Source organism: Malaya genurostris, chromosome 2 (genome assembly GCF_030247185.1).
Source record: "Malaya genurostris strain Urasoe2022 chromosome 2, Malgen_1.1, whole genome shotgun sequence".
Taxonomy (NCBI): domain Eukaryota; kingdom Metazoa; phylum Arthropoda; class Insecta; order Diptera; family Culicidae; genus Malaya; species Malaya genurostris.
Window position 1 is genome coordinate 104069791 of NC_080571.1, and position 24153 is coordinate 104093943.

At 39.6% G+C, this 24153-nt stretch overlaps 1 protein-coding gene across 2 annotated transcripts in view; it reads left to right on the forward strand.

Annotated features, from left to right (window-relative positions):
- Positions 1-23892, forward strand: part of LOC131433111 (serine/threonine-protein kinase Tao) — a 31109-nt gene extending 7217 nt beyond the window's left edge. For both annotated transcript variants that reach the window (XM_058599929.1, XM_058599930.1), the window contains exons 2-14: positions 6559-7489; positions 20299-20587; positions 20660-20808; positions 20871-21453; positions 21517-21690; positions 21758-21969; positions 22046-22196; positions 22266-22388; positions 22456-22572; positions 22639-22812; positions 22877-23098; positions 23187-23305; positions 23372-23892. In XM_058599929.1, coding sequence (XP_058455912.1) covers positions 7044-7489; positions 20299-20587; positions 20660-20808; positions 20871-21453; positions 21517-21690; positions 21758-21969; positions 22046-22196; positions 22266-22388; positions 22456-22572; positions 22639-22812; positions 22877-23098; positions 23187-23305; positions 23372-23495 — 2883 coding nt within the window. In that variant the 5' untranslated portion in view covers positions 6559-7043 and the 3' untranslated portion in view covers positions 23496-23892. The remainder of the gene's footprint in view (positions 1-6558; positions 7490-20298; positions 20588-20659; positions 20809-20870; positions 21454-21516; positions 21691-21757; positions 21970-22045; positions 22197-22265; positions 22389-22455; positions 22573-22638; positions 22813-22876; positions 23099-23186; positions 23306-23371) is intronic.
- The last annotated feature ends 261 nt before the right edge of the window (positions 23893-24153 follow it).

The window sequence follows — 24153 nt, forward strand, 5'->3', positions numbered from 1 at the left end:
TAATCGCATCACGTAAGAACGGATGGACGGATTGAGATGCTTTTTTTTTGTTTGATCAGTTTTTACTCCCACCGGGTTCGTACATCAAAAAAATTAGGAAAACTTACCGGAAAAGTGGGAAAAACCAATAAAGTTATTTTGTATGGACAATGGAATTTTCCACTGCAAAAGTCGCCAATGATTGCTAGATCTACAATTGATGTTTGGCGCGCAAGGAGATGCTCAGTATTTCGCCGTTGAAGAAAAGAATACTAGATCTTTGGAAAATCGTTTGGCGCGCAACGAGTAGATTTGGGTGGAGATTTTACATGCATGATTGATTCGTCATTTGGAAACACGTGCTCAATAGGGTATCAAAATCATTACTTGCCAAATGACTGTTTTAGCTATACCGTAAACAGAAGCACAAGTTCTAATGTCATTTACCAGTAGATGTAGTTAGATGAATTATGTTGGCCATCGTGGCCGTGAGTTAAACAAATCAAATTATGTAACGATTTTTTTACGTATCAATGATAGGATTCTGCTGTTGAAATAATGAGTTCAGATGAAAATATTTTCCTTGCATTTAGCATGCTGACGTTTGTTCAGCCGATTCGAGTGAGTTTTCAAGAGTGGTTTACTTCAAAACGGATGGTATTCATGACATTTGTAAGCTGCTTAAGCCAAATCATTTCATTTTCCGAACTTTGGATTACTTGACGAATTACCATATGCGAATCGTGAATATCATATCTGAAGGAGAAATCGTGGCATGTAAGAACCATTAGTTGTGAGATCTGCTGTTTTATACATTGGCTTTAACGATAAGAAGAATACTGGTATAATCACTCCTCATGTTCACTCCGCTAGAACAGAATATTGATTCTCAGGACTGAATACTAAGCGAACCGATGTGGTGGCTCGACTTGAACGAATATAGCGTTCATGTCAAAGTTAATGGACACAATATTTGATAAAAGGGTAATTTGAACTTTCGAATGTCCAAGTATTTTTCATTTTATCGCTAATTCGTTAATCGAAAATTAATCCTGTCATTATCCTGCTACGAACATTCATCAAACACGACTAAGTAATATCACTAGCGGTGAAGTAGGTTATGGACAATCGTTCAAAATTAGTTTATTACTTTCGATAATCCCTAAGGATTTGCTATTAAATTTTAAACATCTTCAGTACAAATAAGTCTTAATATTCAATGATAAACAACAATCCCCGAGGGCTGCTTTTGGAAATTTGTGGGGTCAATTTAAAGTATTTATCTTGGTCATCTCTTTTTCATCCATCTGTTAATTTATTTATTTGTTTATTTAGGAGCAAGGGAAAAGCCTGCTGGAGCTGAGATTTTGGTTGTCCTTCTCCAGCAGGCATAAAACCTTCTCATCTTTTGTATCAACAAATAACATTTGACCAAATGATACATAACGAAATCTTTAATTACCCTTATTTAAATTACAAAGCTAACTAACAACTATTCATATTGACTAATTATCCTAATAAAACAAGAGGGAAAAGATTTGGAGAAAACGGGTTTTAATGGCGTTACGAGATAAATTGAAATTAAATCCATCAGAGCAAGTATTGAATACGCGACATAAACTCGAAAACGGTTCAATAAACCCATAATTAGTTCTAGCACGAGGAATTCTAAGAAAGGGATTAAACCGCAAATTACGCCGAAGAATGTCAAAACTTAGCTGTTGTAGGAGATCTGCACTATCAATTCGAGATTGGATGAGGTCCGCGACGAAAACAGCTTTTTGTGTATCACGGCGGACAGATAGCAAATCGAAGTGTATGTCTACAACGATTTTCGTAGCTTGGAAGATTAAATGGATCTCTCCAGGCGACGCAAAGCAAAACGAATGAACTTGCACTGAACAGTTTCAATGCGTAGCTTATCTGTTTGATAATATGGTGCCCAAACAACAACAGCATACTCGCGAACTAGAGCGCAATATAACGATTTCAGGCAGTATATGTTATTGAAATTTTTTGAGATGCGAAAGATGAATCCTAGCATCTTTAATGCCTTAGACAGGGTATATTCTATGTGATCTTTGAAACAAAGTTTTGAATCCAATAACACTCCTAGATCCTTAATTGATGTCTCCCGTTTTAGTACAGCTTGCGAAATAGTGTAATCATACATGATCGTGGTTCGTTTACGAGAGAAGGGGATAACGAAGCATTTGAAGGCGTTGATAACCATTCTGTTGACGTTGCACCAGTTAGAAAATACATCCAACTGTGACTGCAAGAAGTTTGAGTCTTTCAGATATTTGATGAGATGAAACAGTTTGAAATCGTCGGTGAATGATAGCTTCATGCATTGCAATGCGAAATTCAAATCATTTAGATATAGCAGAAATATGAATGGTCCTAGATGGCTTCCCTGAGGAACACCAGAGCTCACGATGAATGATGGAGTGACGCAGTCGCCAATTTTCACGGTCATACTACGACCAGTCAGATATGATTCAATCCAATCCATCATCCCATATGTCAAACCTTTAGTTTGAGATAGATCTACAATCTCTGTTCAATACGCTGACTCGAAGGATGAGATGGAAAACGGTGCATTTGTTTAGTTTTTGCGTAACAAAAGCATTGAACATATCCACAATAATTCTTGATGATATTTCTTCTTCGGGACGAAGTTATTGTGTTGGATATGAATTTGTTGTAATTCGTTTATTGTAAGCCAAGTAATCAGTAAAATAATGGAAAGAAACATTAACGTTTGGCAACTCTGCTGTTCGAAAACACAAATTTAAAAAAATAATTTCAGGCGAGACGAAGTTCGACGGGTCAGCTAGTATACAATAAAAAATACATGGTTATGAACATTCAAATCATTACGCAGAAATATTTCCAATCAGTTGATTAATTAATAAATTACTGATTGAAACTAAACTGACTTAACCGTAAGTGCTCAAAACCTGACCACATTAATCGACGTGAACATTTCATAAGGGCACATAAACCAATGTGAGATTCTCTTTGTTTACTTTCTCTTCTGTTAATAACACCTAAATTTTCACGTTCACTTACCAAATTTGCATATAGAATGAAAGAAAATATCTACAGCTTTGTAATTGTATCATACATGTAACGAACAATTGCGTAATAACGCAGATATAATCAAAAAAGAAAGTAAACAAAGAGAATCTGTCAATTGTTTTAAGGCCCTTTTGAAATGTTCACGTCGAATTTTCTACTTGTATTTACTCTTGAATTTCTAATTTGCACCTCTATATAGAAAATAAATATGTGTTCCACATCAAAAATGAAATCATGTTGAATTCATACAGAATATGGGAAATAAAATTAAATTAAATGAATGCGAATAACTGGGCTTTTCGTTCAACTCCTTCTATCATGTTTTGTACACTAAGGTCTTTTTCATGCGGTTTTCAATGCGCCTTTTTTATGTGAATTTTCAGAGTTATGCGGTTTCCTATCTGCGGTTTTTTTATGCGAAGTTTCAGAGTTATGCGGTTTTTTTTGTGCGAAGTTTCAGAGTTATGCGGTTTTTTAATGCGGATTTTCAGAGTTATGCGGTTTTTTTATGCGGTACGTAAGCTCGCATAAAAACGACTTCAGTGTATTGTTTCCTTAGTCACTTTCCTGCAGAGGCTGGGGTCCAATGGGAAATTGAGTTTATCCATTGCGTTCCTTCTTCTCATGTGGTATAGTTTACTTTATTTCACACGCTTCTTTTACTATCTAAGTATTTGATTATAGTTTTTTAATGGATATTCTAAGTCGTTTGGAAGGTGGTGAGCCAAATTTGTCCCTCCCCTCCGTGTCCCTTGTTTCGTTTACGAACATGGCGATTCGCCCGCAATAAAATTGTTTTACTAGAATACTTTTGCTTAATTTGATCGAATTTTAAGTTTAAATTTGACATTCGAGCAGTTATTGTTTGTCGAGCAGTTAAATTTAACTAAAACTGTGACCCATTTCAAAGTTTGACGGATGGACTGTTATTTGGGCTAATTTTGCACTAAAATTAAAATGATTCGAAGTGATATAATAATTGCAATAAAGAGAACGTGAGAAGAACTTTGAGAAAAACTCCAAGGATCAGCCCCATAGGGTTGTTCGAGCCATTGATGTGGAACAAGGCAACCAAAATTCTACAATCAAACAGTTCAATCAATCGTCACACTTTTGAGTCCGCAATTGCACGAGAGTCTGCTTAGATTGATCTTGATTAGGAACCAACACCGAACATTGTTTGTGTTGATTTGTATTTGTTTTATAGCCTACGAAATTACACCAATATCCCAAATGTATACAATTATATCTTTGTACATGCTTGCGGTACGGATTTCAATATTTAAGCTTCTCTTCTCCAAGCTGGTGTTCAAGTTTTGCAAGCAGTTATTTTTATAGCGTTAAGTTTCTCTACCATTCTGCGATTTCGGTTTAAGCGATAAACTTTTTCTCACTATCAATCGAGTTCATCTAATATAAATTAGAAATTAATCTTAAGCACTCAAAATTAACCCTAGGGTAGTTGTCAATTTCTCAGGCGAAACGACATAACATGGAATTTCATCCGAGCTTGCATGACACAAGATCGGAGCATACCAATTAAAGCTTCAAATCGTTTTATGGCACTTTTTGTCTTGCTGTCTAGCAACAACCTACTTCCAGCATTCTACGCGTAGGACTGAAACGTTAGCTATAATTTTGCTTCTATTTAAAGATTTGTGTGCTTCCAACAGCTTCGGTTTTGCGTTGATTGACCAATCAGAGCGATGCTTTCCCTTTGATATATCGCTTACTCCTTCAAAACCGTCGTCTATGGCAGGAAAATCCGGTATGCCGAAGATTTTTAGTAGACAAAATAGTACAGTGCTCGCTACTAATCAAAATTTCAATCATTTATAATTAAAAATACGTGGCTTGATACATTCAAAACGAAACTTAGAAATATTTCCAATCAAATGATGAAATAATATTAATAATTGATACAAAATAGACTGAGCTTCAAGTATTTAAACCTGACCCCATTTCTACGTGTATTTTTCCTTGAGTTTTTGATTTGCACCCCTATATAGAAAATAAAGATGTGTTCCACATCAAAACTTCCTTCGTTTAACAATGTATTGAAAATAACAACGCTTCCGAGCAGGATAAATAGTTGAACTGTCTGGGCATTTACTGTTATAACCAAATAGAGGATCATGACAAGACAATTTTTCTTGGAACTGTTACGATGAGAGTAACTACAGAGCATAAAGTTTCATTGTGACCAGAGCAATAGATGTTCAGAAGAATCGGTTCATTCGAAAACTTTAAACTATAGATTCAAAAAAGCTATCATGTTATTCAATCATTATCATAGCATCTCAGTTTAGTACTAATAGGCCCTTAAAATAACTCCATATATCGTTCTCAGTAAACGGCTGCCAAAAGATTGATAAAGTTAAAAGTTGAAACTATAAGTTTAAAAACTAATATTTCGTTAGAAATTTTCCAAAACATTTCTGCTATTATAAATTAGACGTCAAGTCGTCATTTTTATTTTTGTAGTTCAGTTCTACCCATTTTTGTGCGGGGTAAATTTTGAAAAGGCGCCCATAGTAAAGAAGGTCTTATTCACGACAAGAGAAAAAAACCTAGCCAAGGATCTATTGGTATTTCCATTTGTCTTTTTCGTTTGAGATTTACTAAATCTCATTTCTAGAGAGTTTTTTAATTTTCCTCCTCAAATCTGTACATCTTGCGGCATAGAGAAATGCCACATCAGAATTCCCCATGTATCTATCACTTATATTTCTCAGTCTGTTTCTAGTTTGGTGTCAACAAAGTGTTCAAAATGTCTATACAAAGTTTTTCTGATATAATTTCTTGGCATGTTTTTAGACTCAAGTACTATAGCATTTTTTTCTTTTTCATAATAGTAGGAAACACTACTAAAGTATCAAGAAAATACAAACAAAGCTGATATGTAGATCGGTTTCAATCAATGGTTATTTGGTTATATTCTTGAATATTGTTGAAAATGATAACCCTTCTGTCCCGTTATATTTGCCACACAATATCAAGATACATTATTCAATAGGCGGAAGGTTGTTAGATTGTACATTACTTTTTTTTAGAAATAAAATTGTAGACTTTCAAACTTACTGGAAATTCAGTTTAGTATCATTTTCAAAAGCATATTTTTTAATATTTTATCTACGAGACGTTTATCGAAAACCAATCAAGGACCTAATCATGCTCTCTATTTAGTTTCTGCGCTTGAAATACCTAACTAAGGCCAAGAACAAGCAACTTGTGGATAGTGCTAGTTTACACTTTTTTGTTAAATATAACCTTCGTTTGCCTATTCTCTCTGTCATTCCGGCGCACACACAATAACTGTCGTATATCAGTAGACAGACTAACGTCAACCGATATATAGTATAGCTACTCAATTAGTCATTGCAACGACTAATTGTGTTTACATGCTGCAAGGTTATACTGCTTCTGTTCATTCCCAGAAACAGATTTAGTCGACAGTTTTTGTAATAGTTTTCATCTTTTCTTTTCTACTTACAGAATTTGGACAGCCAAAGCATACCGTCCCGGTGGAAGTAACAACCAGGAGGTGGCACCGTGAAAATGTGCATCTATTGGTCGAGTTGTGATCAATACAGTACCCATATCAGGGGCGAGGGGAAGTGTTCGGCAGGCTTGATGTTAGAACAAAAATAGTAATGTGGCACCTAGTGGTCTAATCGGTTTACAAACATATGACAATAATAGCGAATGCGGTTGAGTTCATCATAACCGATCGGTCGAATGCAGCGTTGGAAGCGAAGCTTCAACAACGCTGGTAGATAGAGATTGAGTGTATCGCATATAAAGTGGAAGAAAAATACACCATCAATCGTGCGGCATCGAGAAAGAGAGCTGCAAAGCGCAAATCCATATACAGAAGTAATAATCGAAACGTGACGCGTGTGTAGTTATAGTTTGTGCGTGAGTGTGTTTTTTCTCCACGAGTTGGTTCCCCCTTCGGTACTACTGTTACAACCAGTAGTATGCCTATAATGAGGCCTGGAAGTCTGAAGGATCCTGAGATAGCTGAGCTTTTCAACAAACATGATCCGGAGAAGATATTCGAAGATCTGCGCGAGATCGGTCATGGATCGTTCGGTGCGGTATACTATGCAAAATGCAATCTCACTCGAGAGATCGTTGCGATCAAGAAGATGTCCTATATGGGCAAACAAAGCATGGAAAAGTGGCAGGATATCTTGAAGGAGATTCGTTTCTTGAGGCAGCTGAACCATCCCAATACGATCGAGTACAAGGGTTGTTATTTGCACGAGAACACCGCCTGGCTGGTGATGGAATACTGCGTCGGCTCGGCATCCGATATTATCGAGGTACACAAGCGACCACTGAAGGAGGATGAAATTTCGGCGATTTGCGATGGAGTACTGCGTGGGCTGAGCTATCTTCACAGTCTGGGAAGGATTCACCGGTAAGTGGTGTATCTATTTAAAATGATTATTGGCCCGTGAAGTATGAATGCTCTTGCAATATTTTGTCAATCCTTCATCAAAACGTTAATCCCATTTAAATACACGTGGTCATTTGCCATCACACTATCAATAGTTTTGTCAAAATCTCAAGTGTTGACAAAAACATTAACTCGTTTAAGGACCGCTTTAAAAAAAGCTCCAAACGGAAACTGCGTATATTTTAATCTTCTTTCAATGTTCAGTAGTTGCAATATAAAAGCTTAAGAAGCTTGTTTTTTAAACAAATTGGATTCACGGTATTGACAATAGTTTGAATTGACTATAACATCGTCTCATTTGAGGGTCGCTTAAAGGCAGCTTTTGTGAAAAATAAGTTAATGCTCTAGCATATCTAACTGTGCTGACCCTAGAGGTGTACAACGGCTCTAATCATACACACCATTTTTTTTTTTTTTTTTTTTTTTTTTTTTTTTTTTTTTTTTTTTTTTACACACCATTTAGTGTTATTATAATTTCCTAATTTTCTTCTTTGCCTTTCATCTTCGACACTTCGATGCACAGGTAATTTAGTAAATACTGTGATACTAATACAGAGTAAACTTTTATGTATTAAGCATGCAGTTCAAGACGAACTGCTAAATTTCACCACATATCAATTTATCCTGCTACACAGAAGAGTCGAAAACGAACGAAAAGAAAAAGAAAAAGGTTTTGTGCTTCTAGCACAAATTGATTTGTTTTTATTTCATAAATAAGTTATTATAAAACGTACTTTTCAAGATAAAATTTGCTTCTTGTAATATATATTCCTACTAGTTATTCTAGAGTAACACATCACTCAATAAGTTTTGTGACTAACTAAGAAAACACATTTTCGCTTGCCAAAAATTGAATTTAATCATCAATGTGATGTCCTTCAAGAGTAATACAATCATTCTAATGCTTCTCTAACTTCTCAATGCTGTGCTTGTAGAAGAATTTATCTTTGGTCTCTGAGTAGGCTTTATATTCACCAATATTTCCTTTATTTCTCACCGGAGAACATTTTTCAAGATCAGTGAATAGCCATTAGTCACCGGAAGCCAGATCTGGGCTATACTGTGGATGAGGAATCAATTCGAAGTGTAATTCGTTCAAATTAACCATCGTTTGTATCGACAAGTCATTCGCTGCGTTGTCTTGGTGAAACAGTGTTTTTTTCTTCGACGTATGAGATCGATTTCCCTACTACATAGCATTGTTATATCGTTTCCCCCTTCAAACGATATAACAATGCTATGTAGTATCCGCTATTGATTGTTTTTCCTTTCTCAAGACAGTCGATGAAGATTATACCGTGTACATCCAAAAATACTTTTGGATGCTTATGCCACTGGTTGCAGTTGATTCAGATGTTGATCATTTTGATTCCGGAGTAAAGTGATGGATCCATGTTTCATCCATTGTCACATATCGACTTAACAAATCTGATTTATTATTTTAAACATGGCCAAGGATTGCTCTGTATCATCACAATATCGTTTTTGATCGACTTTTGCACCATAATTGTTGACCTGAATTCTGAACCTGAATTTTGGATCAGGATTCTGGAACTGAATTCCGAATCGAAATTCAGATTCATATTTCAGGTTTGGTTTCTTTGCCTGGATTCGAACATTGAGAAACGTATATTCGCTTGTGTTTTCCAGTAGACTGAATCATATATATGCTCTTGCATGCGATTTTTTTTATGAAATTTATTTCGTATCATCGATACAATAGAAGAATTCGGTACGCTGCACGTCAAGCAAATCTGTCAATAACTTCATCAATAAAGCCGGGGCAACGTTGCAACTGAAATAGCAATTTGTATTCTACTACCATAAGCACAAGCCAAGGATGTCAGGTCATTTTTTCAAAAATCTGATGAAATCAAAAATCAGTCTGTGCAAAATCTGTGCACACTTTCCAAAACATTATTGCAAATCGGAAACAATGGTTCAACGACCAATAAAAAGGACTCATTACTCCCAAATGTTCAGCAGGAAATATAGTTTTAACTGTGTATCAATTTGAAAACTGCTAGGGACTCTTTGTCAGTATGTGATCGATTTCAGAAATCTGTGTCATATTTAAAATCTTTGCAGCACATTGAAAATCTGTGAACCTAGCATCTCTGGCCTAAGCCACTGAAGCTTCTCTGGAAGGTGTGCATACAAGTTCTCACAGAGCCAAAGTGACAGAGATCAATCAATCTCAGATCTGAACTGAGTAATTTCTTCTTTTCTTGAATCTGTGCAGTAACTCATATGCACAGAAAAGACACGAACACAGCGACAAGAGATACTTGCAATTTTAAGTTGAATGAATATGACATGTGATACAAGCAATTTCGATGCACAAGGCAAAATGCTCGAGTTCAGAGCTCCACGTATTGGCTGCGGCTGAGAAGAGGGAGAATTTGTTCTCGAAAGTTTATGTTAATCAAAATTGATGTCAGTTTTATGCCCAATGGCCGTATGTCTAACGGCCGTGAACGGTGAAATGATCATATTTAATCACTAAAGATTCTTGACTTTCGATACTTGATACTATTATTCAGCTCTTTAAAAAGCTGTTAATTCTACCTATTGATGTAAGGGCTTTCTCAAAGTTCTTCTTGGCTTTGCGAATGACAGTCATTATTGGCGTTGATCAAAGAGTTGTGGAAGGGGCTTTTAAAGAGGGTTACAACCAGAATAGGGTTGATCGTAAACTTTACTAAGACAAATTACACGTGGGTTGTAAAAGGAGTAAGATATGAGGTTGTCGTCGACTTAACAAACCTTTGAACACTAGTGGCACGTCATAGCGATTCTAGTCGCGAGATAGAAAGAAATGTGACGACTCTTGATTGAATTTTCTACGGGCTTCGTAGCCAACTGAGATTCCGTAGCTCGTGAATATTCACGAAATTGGCACGACTATATAAGTCGTTGGTACTCTTTGCTCGGAGTGATTATATAATGTACTGACGAGAGAGAAATCGTGCGCTCAATACACGGCGTGAAAGTTTCAAAAAAGCAAAATGCTATCCGAGAGAAGTCTACCTATTGTTTGGGACCATTAATAAACCACTTGTTTGTCTCGTACTCGGACGATGGTTTGTAGTGTAGTCAGATGCCGTGTGGAATCCGACGGAAATGAATGAATCAATGATAGATCCACTGGGTTCCTGGTTCCATGTCGTAAAAGGCGACAATTGCAGGAGTTTCTTTTTCCTTTCAGATATCAGATATTTTCAATGTTTCACCTCTGATAACTCTTTTTTACTAAATTATCTCTTCATTCAACCTATCAATTTCCGTCTAGCTTTAAAGGTAAAGTTTTATTTGGAATGTTTTTTTTCCGTGTTATTGATTGTCAGAGATAACATATATCGGTATATTGAATACAAAGTAAAAAACCTGTTTTAATTCACCTAGTGGTGTAATGATGCCTTTCTCATATCAATCATACTATCATATATAATACTGCGATTCTCGAAAGAATAACCGAAACCGGTTTGTTTGACCGTCTACTGATAAAAACTATCAATTGGAAAAGATTTGAGGTCGATTTAGAAATTTTTCTCCTGTTAGGTTGGCAACTCGATCCACGAAGACGCGACAACCATCAAAGAAATGAAACACCGTGATTCCAGTTCATTCTCATACACATACCATTGTAATCGATCTGAATAAAAGTTAGTTATAAGTTTGACTGCTCCGAGAGCACACGCGATTTTTTTATTTTTGTAACGATACAGTCCATTGCATCCGAACAGCACATTTTTTGGTTCTTTCGAACCGGATCGATCCTGTTACGGAGTTCTGACCAACTTTCTCGCGGAAATGTTGGAATTCTAGTGATTTTATTTGAAACCGAACACCGACTGGTGTACTCGTTATCGCGGAAACGACAGTGCGAAGTGACGCCATTGCGTGAAGAAGCTATCTGCGGGAAGCATTCGAATACGACGCCATTTTGAAATCGGACCACCGACGGTTCGACATATAGAAAATAAGCTTGCCTTCATACATGGTGATTGCAAAGAAAAAGCCCTGAGGGCGCAATCCGGAAAATTGATGTGATTGTGCCTGAGTAATCATTTGTTGCTGACACCACCGATTGTGGTTGAATTTGGAAAGTCTAACATAGTTTAGATTTATCACTAAGTGATCGACGTTGAATGCGGGAACAACGCGTTTGTGTTACCGGTTCTATTGTGCAGTGAGCGATTTCGTACTAAACAGTGTGCATTTGTGAATTTACTCGGCTACCGGCTTAGAACGCCGATTCAGTTGTAGTTGTAAACACGATATGAATACTGGTTCTACATTGTGGTTGTGATTAACGCGTTACTTGAAATGAAACAAGTAAATTCGTTGTGCTCGTAATAATTTCGTGAAGGAGCCGCGAATCGGATTAGTAAATGTTGAATGTCGATCGAAACGCCAATGCCGAGGGCTAAAAAGGGTGATCCACGAAAGTTGGAATTACCAGAAAAGGACGAAGAAGAAAATCAAACCCCATCAGTGAGTGCTCAAAAAGTGAAGAAAAAAGCCAAAGAAGAAATGAAAAAAGCAATGGCAGCAATGAAGGTGATGCACAGCCGAATGGATTCCGTGCGAAATAAATTGATGAGAGTGCGATCGAGTTTGGAATCTAGCCAGGACGTCCCAAACCCGAATCTGAAGTGTAAACAGTTCTTACAGCTTCAGCTAAAAACCATCGAGAGTGCCTTTGCGGAATACGACCAGCTTCATCAGAGAGTTTTTGAAGCGGACGTTGAAGACGAGGTACGAGAGGAGGCTGAGGAAGCATATGTTAGGTTTGAGCAGCAATACGGTGAGTTATTCATCTATATTTCTAAATTGATCGATGATAACATTAAGATGGAGGAAGATGCTGCTCGCACCATCCAGCCGCTACAAAGTATGCAGAATAGGACATCCGAAGTTGCGCTACACCTACCACCGTTGAAGGTTCCGTTACCCACGTTTGATGGGACGTATGAGAATTGGTTCGCCTTTCGATCTATGTTCGAGACGATTATGCAGCGGTACAGTTCTGAAGCTCCCGGTATTAAGCTTTACCATCTCCGAAACTCGTTAGTGGGCAAAGCCGCAGGTATTATTGACCAAGAAATCATGAACAATAATGATTACAATGCTGCGTGGAAGATGTTGATTGAGCGATACGAAGACAAAAGGCTCATTATTGATAAACATATTGATGCTCTTTTCAACCTTCCAAAACTACTGAGCGAAAATGCGTCCGATCTCCGAAAACTTATTGACACATGCACGAAAAATGTTGAAGCTTTAAAGAACCTTGGTCTTCCTGTAGAAGGATTAGGGGAGTGCATGATGATCAATCGCCTTGTTTCCAAATTAGACACCGAAACTCGCAAAGCCTGGGAATTGAACCACGTAGACGATGACTTACCAGGATATGACGACACTCTTGAGTTTCTACGAGAAAGATGTAAGGTGTTAGAAAAGATTCAACCTGCAGTGAAGCAAGTACTGAAAAACCAAAAACCAGTACGCAACGTACAAGAAGCGAAGGGAAAGACGAGTACCTTACTTACTGTTACCGATAAGTGTCCGCAATGTTCTAATAATCATGAGCTGTGGAGATGTGATACGTTCAAGAACGTAAACTTATCCGACAAGTACAATACCCTGCGACGCATTGGTGCCTGCTTCAATTGTCTCCAGAAAGGGCATAGACTAAGCAACTGCACGTCGAAACATACTTGCAAAAAGTGTCAGAAACCTCATCACACAATTCTCCATCCTGATGATAGTGCGAAAGAGTCTGGAAAGTCGTCACCGTCCACAAAGAAGGCAGAGCAAACGAAAACTCTTGAACAGTCATCAACGAGCGGTTCGACTGTAGCTACAACAGATGTAGAGCAACAATCTAATTTCTGCGCGCAACCAAAAAACTTGGGAAAGCAGATACTTCTTTCTACAGCAGTCGTTCTTGTCCGCGGAAAGGGCGGTCAACAGTATCCCTGTCGAGTACTACTGGACTCTGGGTCGCATACGAGCTTTGTGACCGAGCAGTTCGCGACTCTTTTAGCGCTAAAGAAGCATCCAACAAATGTGCACATCAGCTGTTTGAACGATACTCAGACCAAAGTTCGTCTCAAGATCCATACCCAAGTGACGTCTCGTGTCAACGACTACACGGTTTGCATGGAACTGCTTGTGGTTCCCAAAATCACGGGAGTTCTGCCAAGTAGTAAGGTGGATATTAGTACCTTGTCTCTCCCAAGCGGAATTGAACTCGCAGATCCAAGATTCCATGTCCCCGACAAGATCAACATGTTGTTGGGAGCAGATGTATTTTTTGATATGCTGATGATAGGTCGACTTCAACTACCAAGAAGTGGTGCTTTACTACAAGAAACTCAGTTTGGATGGGTTTTCAGTGGACCAGTTCCGAACGAAGATTCTCGAGTCGTTCATTCCTTTTCCGCTACTGCCTACGAAGAAAGCGTGGATACATTGGTGAGAAAGTTTTGGGAAATTGAGTCGTTCGGCGATATCGAAGGATTTAATTCTACTATTGAAGAAGAATGCGTGCAACATTTCGAAAGAACGCATCAGCGAATGGCAAACGGCAGATATATGGTGCGTTTACCGTTCAATGATAAGAAGATCCTACTGGGAGATTCGAGGCGCATGGCCGAAAAACGATTTTATGGATAGGAAAAACGTCTGAACGGCGTTCCTGAGCTGAAGCAACAGTATAGTGACTTCCTGCGGGAGTACGAAGCACTTGGTCACATGATCGAGAATCCGAAGCCCGATGATTCACAGGGTTTCTATTTACCACACCACTATGTCCTGAAACCCACTAGTTCTACTACAAAGTTACGTGTGGTTTTCGATGGATCAGCAGCGTCAGATACGGGGATTTCAATCAATGAAACCCAATTGATCGGGCCAATTGTACAAAATGATTTGGTCTCGATTCTTCTGAATTTCCGTATCCATAGATTTGTGTTTACAGCCGACATCTCTAAAATGTACCGGCAAATCGCGGTACACAAGGACGACCGAAGGTATCAGAGAATCTTGTGGAGGGAAACCCAGAATGAACCATTGAAAACGTACGACTTGCAAACCGTAACGTACGGCTTAGCTTCATCGCCATTTCTTGCGACGATGTCTCTCCGTCAATTGACTGAAGATGAAGGAGTACAGTATCCATTAGCCTCGAAGGCGATCCAGAAATCTTGCTATATGGATGATGCGCTCTTTGGAGCTGATACATTACCGGAAATCATTGAATTGAAGAATCAGACCGTAGCTCTTTTGGCAAAGGGTGGTTTTTGTGTACACAAATTTGCCTCGAATTCCCAAGAACTACTGATGGACATCCCAGAAGTCCAACGAGAACGTGGTATTGAAATCAAGGATTCGAGTATCAACACAATTATGAAAACACTGGGTGTGGCGTGGATCCCTGTCGAAGATGAATTTACAGTAGTGCTCTCTACACATCCAGTCGACAAGTACGCTATTCACACAAAACGAACAATTTTGAGTCAAATTGCAAAGATATTCGATCCGTTGGGCTTTGTAGGTCCGGCGGTAACTGCTGCTAAATTAATTATGCGTGAGCTGTGGTCATTGAACCTGGAGTGGGATCAAACGGTTCCTGCAGATATGGCGCAGTTGTGGATAGAGTACTACCAACAGTTACAAACTCTAAACAATATCAAAATCCCGCGATGGATTTTGAGCGAAGAAACCAGTGACATCGAGCTCCATGGGTTTGCAGACGCTTCAGAGCTCGCGTACGGCGCCTGCATCTATACACGATTGAAACGAACTGACGGTACAGCGGAGATGAAGTTAGTATGCAGCAAGTCAAGAGTGTTACCCAGGAGAACAAAGGAACAGAAACAAATCACCACACCACGTGCCGAATTATTGGCGGCAGTGCTATTATCACGGTTAACTGTGAAGATACTAGCTGCGTTCGATATACAATTTGGTTGTGTGACTATGTGGAGTGACTCGCAAATTGTCTTGTACTGGATTCGAAAGTCACCTAGTGAGCTGAAAACGTACGTCAGCAATCGAGTCCGAGAAATTCAAAATACGACTGAGGGATTTCAATGGAAATACATCCCAACGAAGGAGAACCCTGCTGATTGTTTATCGCGTGGAATCGCCCCGAAGAACATGGAGTCTCATTCGCTCTGGTGGACTGGACCAACAATGCTCCGTATTGCAGATCCAATCATTGTTGTGCCGCCTGCACTGGTGGACGAAGATATTCCTGAAGTGAAGAAGACAGTGTTAGTAACAGCGGTCACAGAAGCACGGCTACCGCTTTTCGATCGAATTAGCCGTTTTTCAATTATTCTGCGTGCTATGGCATATGTGGTACGTTTTTGTGATTTTTTGCGTAGCGGTAGGAAGAAACTCACTAAGGGTTTACCTACGACGGATGAGATTTCACGATCTCACGCACTGATCATGCGGTTAGTGCAAACTGAAGCATTTGCTACTGAGTTGAAGTTATTGCGAACGAAGAACCCCAGTTTGAAACTTCCCTTCCGGAGCTTGCATCCTTTCATCGATCCAAATGATGCAATTCTGCGAGTCGGTGGCCGTTTGAGGAACGCCCAAGTTCCTTATGAGTACAAGCATCAAGCGTTACTCCCGGAAAGACATCCCTTGACAATAACATTGATACGATACTTGCATCAAACCAATCTTCACTCCAGTCAAAGAAGCTTGCTAGCTATAGTAAGACAGCGATATTGGCCTCTACGCGCAAAAAACATCATCAGAAAGGTTATATATCAGTGTATACCATGCTATCGGTTAAAACCAACTACATCTACGCAACTCATGGGAGATCTACCCGACTATCGAGTCCAGCCGTCGTTTCCGTTCACACGCACCGGGCTGGATTTCCCCGGTCCATTCAATATTCGTGGCAACCACAAACTACGAAACGCGCAGATTACGAAAGGTTACATCTGTGTATTTGTGTGCATGGCAACTCGTGCCCTTCATCTGGAAGCGGTTTCAGACTTGACTTGGTTTGTCAGTCGTCGAGGTCTGATCGAGAATTTGTACTCCGACAATGCAACCAATTTTGAAGGCGCTAACAATGAACTACGTCGTCTAGCTGAACTGTTTCGTGATGAGCAACATTGTCGTGATCTTGATACGTTTTGTACACAGCGAGGAATCAAGTGGTCCTTCATTCCGCCACGAAGCCCACACTTCGGGGGGATTTGGGAAGCGGGTGTCAAATCCGTTAAACGGCACCTCATGCGAATTTTGGCCGAGCATAATCTTTCCTTCGAGCAATTCTCAACAGTGCTTACCCAGATAGAGGCGATTTTAAACTCGCGGCCATTAACACCTACTTCAGACGATCCAAACGATGTTCGTGCTATCACTCCGGCCCATTTTCTAATCGGTCGGGAGTTTCAAGCGATCCCAGAGCCTTCATATCAGCAAATTCATCCTGGTCGGCTGTCCAAGTGGCAGTTCGTCCAAGATTTAAAGCAAAAATTCTGGAACCTGTGGATGACCCACTATCTTCACGAGCTTCAGCAACGCCAGAAGGATTTTAAAATCACCACGTTCAAGATTGGTGCGTTAGTATTGGTCGTCGACGACAACGTACCTCCTTTGCAATGGATGCTTGCCCGTATCATTGAGCTGATTCCAGGAAGAGACGGCCACACACGTGTGGTTGGTCTGCGTTTACCTAACGGCAAAACAACGACGAGAGCAATCAAGAAGATCTGTTTACTTCCATTAGATGGTGAAGGAGAAGAACCAGCCATCCCTTCTTGAAATGGTCCATTTCAACGCGCGGGAGAATGTTAGGTTGGCAACTCGATCCACGAAGACGCGACAACCATCAAAGAAATGAAACACCGTGATTCCAGTTCATTCTCATACACATACCATTGTAATCGATCTGAATAAAAGTTAGTTCTAAGTTTGACTGCTCCGAGAGCACACGCGATTTTTTGATTTTTGTAACGATACAGTCCATTGCATCCGAACAGCACATCCCCATTTTCAGTGATGGTATACAATTTTAACCCACTTTACTTTATATTTCCGGATCCGGATATCGGATCCGCATGAAATTCAGGAATTACGTATGAGACCACAAGACATTTCATTTGAATCTAAGTTTGTGAAAATCGGTTCAGCCATCTCTGAGAAAAGTTAGTGCACTTAGTGCACAATTTTTTGCACATTTTACCCCATAATTCCGGAACCGGAAGTCGGATCCTAATAATATTCAGGAATTTTGTATGGGACCACAAGACCTTTCATTTGAATCTAATTTTGTGAAAATCGGTCGCGCCATCTATGAGAAAAGTTAGAACACATATTTTCTTTTTTTTGCGCATTTTACCCCATAACTCCCGAACCGGAAGTCGGATTCAAATAATATTCAGGAATTTTTTATGGGACTTCAAGACCTTTCATTTGAACCTAAGTTTGTGAAAATCGGTTCAGCCATCTCTGAGAAAAGTTAGTGCACTTATTTTCACAATTTTTTGCACATTTTACCCCATAATTCCGGAACCGGAAGTCGGATCCCAATAATATTCAGGAATTTTGTATGGGACCACAAGACCTTTCATTTGAATCTAATTTTGTGAAAATCGGTCGCGCCATCTATGAGAAAAGTTAGAACACATATTTTCTTTATTTTGCAAATTTTACCCCATAACTCCCGAACCGGAAGTCGAATTCAAATAATATTCAGGAATTTTTTATGGGACTTCAAGACCTTTCATTTGAACCTAAGTTTGTGAAAATCGGTTCAGCCATCTCTGAGAAAAGTTAGTGCACTTATTTTCACAATTTTTTGCACATTTTACCCCATAATTCCGGAACCGGAAGTCGGATCCCAATAATATTCAGAAATTTTGTATGAAACCATAAGACCTTTCATTTGAATCTATGAGAAAAGTTAGAACACATATTTTCTTTTTTTTTGCACATTTTACCCCATAACTCCCGAACCGGAAGTCGAATTCAAATAATATTCGGGAATTTTGCGGTGCAAAAAAACGGTATATGGTATATGACACTCGGCCCTCCGGGCCTCGGTTCAAAAGTCGGATTTCACAGTGATTACATAACCTTTCTATATGAGAAAGGCAAAAACATTTGATATTACTATTTCAAACAATAAATTAATATTTTTCTCGGTAGCCGGCTGCCCAGATCAACCAATATAATCAATTAATAATTTTTATAAATAATTAAAACAATAAAGCGGAAATAATACAGAATCAAGACTCGCGTGAAATCTGTTGACCTTTATTTGGTGATTTAAAATAATTTTATAACAACTGTTTAGAATATGTCAATGCAATGAATCAACTATTTTGTCTAATCCTATTCACTCGTTTATTTTGTATCACGTAATTTCATTCGTAATTTCAGTTTCCTCGAATAAGAGCTGTGAATCAATACTTCCCGGGACTTCAATATAGGATATTGTCGAGACGTTCACTCGGGAAGTCAGTGAGTTTAGTGGTGCATCCGAGCATCTTGAAACCGGGACATACTGAGTCGCGCGCGAATAACACCAATACTGAAATTTTTACTAACAAATATCCGTGACACTTGTGGAGTGCGCAGTAATATATACGGCCTCTAGTAACAACAAGTGTTGGACTAATATCCCTTCCCATTCCTAAGACGATCTACGTTCGGGCCTGGTCGGCGCCGGTACTGATCAATGAATTCGGTGATTACCAGAAGATGTACATTGAAGGATGATTCACCAGTCCCAGGTCGGATCATCTAGAAACTCCCTGTACAATTTCAGCTAATCCCGATCAGTAACGGAGTAGCAACCAGGGGTGGTCGCTCAAGCTCAAGCTCAAGATCAAGCTCAAGTACAGCATATTTCTAGCAACTCTGTGATGGCTGTAAAAATATCTACAAGAGGGAGAGGGAATAAGTATTCCTAACAAAGTGAGGTAACATGGATTTTTTTTGCAAATTAAGATGACTGTCGACCCAAAATGATGGACATAAATTTCGAAAAAATTTCTATAAACTAAATCGTTGTTCTATGGTACGAAAGTAGTTATGATGATATACAACCTTTCGTTATCAAGTAAACATTATCAGATTGAAAATCTTGAGCGATTACGTGTAAATAATTATGTCATAACAATATTTATAGCGAGGAGGGAGAAGCAATTGTTTATAACCACTTGAGCTTGAGGCAGTATTGTTCGGATGTGACGAGAAACGCTATTTTTTACAAGCAGAGATACTTATTCTATCTCAGAGGTTTCCAAAAGGATAGTAATAGAGATAAAAGTGTTTCAATGATTGAATGAACGTTTATTTATCCGCGGTGTTTAGAACACTCCCAACGAAACAGTGTTTAAAGTGGTCCTAACAAAAGGAATTAAAGTTAAAACTAACCCGATTTGGCGAGAGTACGTGAACATTATGATTATTATGAGATCTAAGACTAGCCATCTTAGCATGTCCGGAGTATTGTTCAATCTCAGCCGTCTGACTTGTACTTCACCAAGTTCAGACTATTTCAACTGTTTCCAAGATCTTTTTGCAGTCTACTTTTCAGGAGACATTTTCGAGCAGCGTCGGGTACATCAGCTAGTTGACAATAAACATTTATGGTCCATTGGATCATGCAAATTTCTATCGAAACTCCAACTAATATTCATACCTTCAAAATTAGATACACTTTGTCAGTAGATTCATAACACACCCGATCTTTAATTACCTTCTCAAATACATTTCAGTGACATCAAAGCCGGCAACATTCTGCTGACCGAGCAGGGTGTGGTCAAGCTGGCCGACTTTGGAAGTGCCGCCATCAAATGTCCTGCCAACAGTTTTGTCGGTACACCCTACTGGATGGCACCGGAAGTAATTCTGGCGATGGACGAGGGACAGTACGACGGCAAGGTGGACGTTTGGTCGCTCGGAATAACGTGTATTGAACTGGCGGAACGGAAACCTCCCTATTTCAACATGAACGCAATGTCGGCACTGTACCACATTGCGCAAAATGAGGCTCCTACATTGCAGGTGAGAATATACTACATCCGTTGGAAAAAAAAGGAGAGGATAGTTTAAACTTTGTTTTGTTATTTTTTCTAGGCTCCTGACTGGGCCGATGTGTTTCGAAGTTTTGTTGATTTTTGTTTGAAGAAATCACCGGCTGAACGCCCGAATTCAAGTAAACTGTTAACCCATTCGTTTGTGACTAGGATACGATCCCCGAACGTGCTAATTGATTTGATAGCAAGGTAATTATAGATGGCATGCAATTTTCTAGGTGTATAATGATGTAATTTTTTGTTGAACGCAGAACAAAAGCTGCCGTGAGAGAATTGGACAATCTGAACTATAGGAAAATGAAAAAGATTTTAATGGTCGACTCTTGTGAAACGGAAAGTAATGTCGGCGATGCGGAAGACACACCGGATGAGCAAATTGGCGGCGACAGTAGCAAGAGTAACAGTATCACCTCGGAACATTCTCTCCATTCGGTAGATCAACATGGTGGCATCATTCGGAATGCTTCCAGACATCGACTGCCGGGATCCGGGCTACCACCGTTGCATAATAACAGTATGAACAACTCCAGCGGTCGGGACGGTTTAATGTCTACTGATGGAATTGGTCGAATGGGTTTCGGAATTGGCAGTGGTAGCGGCGGAGGTATGGGCAGTATCAGCGCAGGTGGTAGTGGTTCTGGTTCTGGTAGTATCAGTGCCCATACTGCTGGTTATCAAAACTCGTCATCTAGTCCCGTTGTACCTCATCACCATCCGCATCATAATCACGTGTCCCAAGCCGCCGCCAACGCGGTTGCAGAGCACGGCGCCAATAACTTTGCTACTATTAGAACGACCAGTATTGTAACCAAACAGCAGAAGGAACATATGCAGGTATACTTGATAATCGTGTGGAGAAAGTATTCCTTTTCATTTTATTTTGATTCATTCGAGCAGGAGGAAATGCACGAACAGATGTCTGGCTACAAGCGGATGCGCCGTGAACATCAAGCGGCCTTGGTGAAGCAGGAGGAGAAATGTAAGGTGGAGATGGAGCAGCATAAGGCAGCTCTAGACAAAGAATATGATCTACTACTACACAACTTTACCAGAGAACTAGAGAAATTATCGGTAATTATGTTCATGTGCACTTACATGCGTTGGCACATTGTTGTAACTGTTGTTTTTTCAAATGAAGGCTAAACATCAGCAGGAAATTGAACGTAGGACGAAACAAAACAACGTTGCGGAGAAGAAACTGTACAAGGAAATATCGACACGACAAGAAGGGGACCGGAAGGCTTTCGATTTGTATAAAAAGAAGGAATACAAAGCCAACAAGGAACGCTGGAAACGCGAACTGTCTATGGACGAGTCCACTACCAAACGGCAACGCGATGCTACTTTACAGTACAGTTTTTTTTCTATTCAAATCCCTGTATGTGGCCTGTTTTGATGATTAATTGAACTATATTTTTTTGTTTAGGACTCAAAAGGATAACATGAAGCAAGCGGAGGCTCAAGAGGAACAGCGGATGTTGCGGGTACAAAAGAACTACATCGAACTAGAGATGCGCAAATTCCGGAGGAAAAAAATGATGCTTTTGCATGAGGTTGAAAACCAACTACTTAGAGATGTGAGTTCACTCTAGTGTTCGTGGTTCAACTGCTTCGTTACATTGTTTGTTTCTATTCTCATGCCACAGGAATTAAGCAAGAAACAGCAGCAACTGGAACAGGCGCATGGTATGCTAATCAAACACCACGAAAAGACTCAGGATCTGGAATACCGACAACAAAAGAGTGTTCATGCCCTCCGCGAGGAGCAAGTAAGTTTGTGTTTTTTTTTCTTCAACTTCATCATTTCTATTCATTCGTGATCACTTATTTTGCTAGATATCAAAACAACACGAGAGCGAGCTACGTAACCAAAAGGAGTACATGGATCGGGCCGAGCGGGAGCTGCTGAGGAAGCATGCGCTAGAACTCAAGCAGCAACCGAAAAGTCTGAAGGTAAAATTGAACCTTTCGAAAGAAATTGTACATGGTAATCAATTCTCATGTGAATCACAATTGCAGCAAAAGGAGCTTCAAATACGCAAGCAGTTCCGGGAAACGTGTAAAACTCAAACGCGTCAGTATAAGGCACTGAAGGCTCAAATCCTGCAGACAACGCCTAAGGACGAGCAAAAAGCTGTGATAAAGCAACTAAAGGAAGAACAACATCGTAAGTTAACGTTACTGGGTGATCAGGTTAGTAGTGAGTTGTAGACTCGCTATAGCACAAGTAGTCACACGAGTTTTTTTCCTTCTTCAGTATGAACAAAGTATTGCCGATATGCTGCAGAAGCAAAGCTTGCGACTGGATGAAAGTCAAGAAGTCGAATGCCATCAGTTGAAAGATCGATTACAGTACGAACTGGACATTCTAACTGCGTACCAGAGCAAAAATCGCATGCAAGCGCAAGCTCAGCGAGATCGCGAACGCAAGGAACTTGAAGATCGAGTGAGTGTGCGGCGAGCACTGCTGGAAAGTAAGGTATGTGATAGTCTGATATATTGCTAGAATGCGTCGATTATTCGCATAGTACCAACTAAATATATCGTTTCATTTCGATCATCAATAGATGGAGACGGAACTGCAGCAGTTTAATCAGGAGCGTGCGGAACGAATACGACTACTCCGGGAGCGACATGAGAAACAGCTGGAGACGTTCGACGAGGAGTCGGCACGTATGGGCTTTAGGTGATACATTGCATTACTCCGGAAAAAGAGCACTGGGTAATTGGTTTTGGTTTTCTTAATTTACAGTGCACTGGCGTTAGCTGAAGCGTCCAAAGAAACCTATCCAGACGAAGAGGGCAGCCTGTCCGGATCGATGCTTAGCTTGGCTCATAGTAACAGTTCTACTAGCTTTCCGGCAGGCTCACTATAGCATAAAACCAGGTGGACAAACACTTTATCGAGTCATAATTCTATGTAGGAAGATTATGTCGGCAGGATACACGTTTGGACAGCTCAACGATGATTAGGATGTTGTGCGCAAGAGCATAGTTTTTTCCAACTCCCAGACACGGGAGTGGCAACAATCTGAATGGTGACATCGGGATTACATTATCTCACGCATCTATTTCTGCTTTGTACCCATCTGCCAGTGAAGAAGAGAAAAATAGAGTTTTTGTTCTGTAGGATATTTTTATCGATTGTTATCCACATTTTGCGGGTGTTATTAGTAGTACCACTGGTTGTATTTAGACGAATTTTGACAAAAGCTTAACTCTGGAAGTGAACACAATATAAGATAGGATCTTTTCTTCGAAATTCTAGTCAAATCATTGTTCTTACTGACGAAGGTATCCGATGCTGAAAAATCCCAATGCTTTTGCTGTAACTGTCTCGAGATAATACTCATATTAAATTCGAATGATTCTTAGTTGCTAAGGACTCCCCCACACACATCGCGTTTCCATTTGTAAATAGTTAATCATTTGCTTGGTCAAATCCTATTTCTACGCCGTATTGTATAGTGTCAAGAAAATCATAAAACAGTTACGATGTTGGACACATTGAACGCCTTCAGCATCGGATGATAT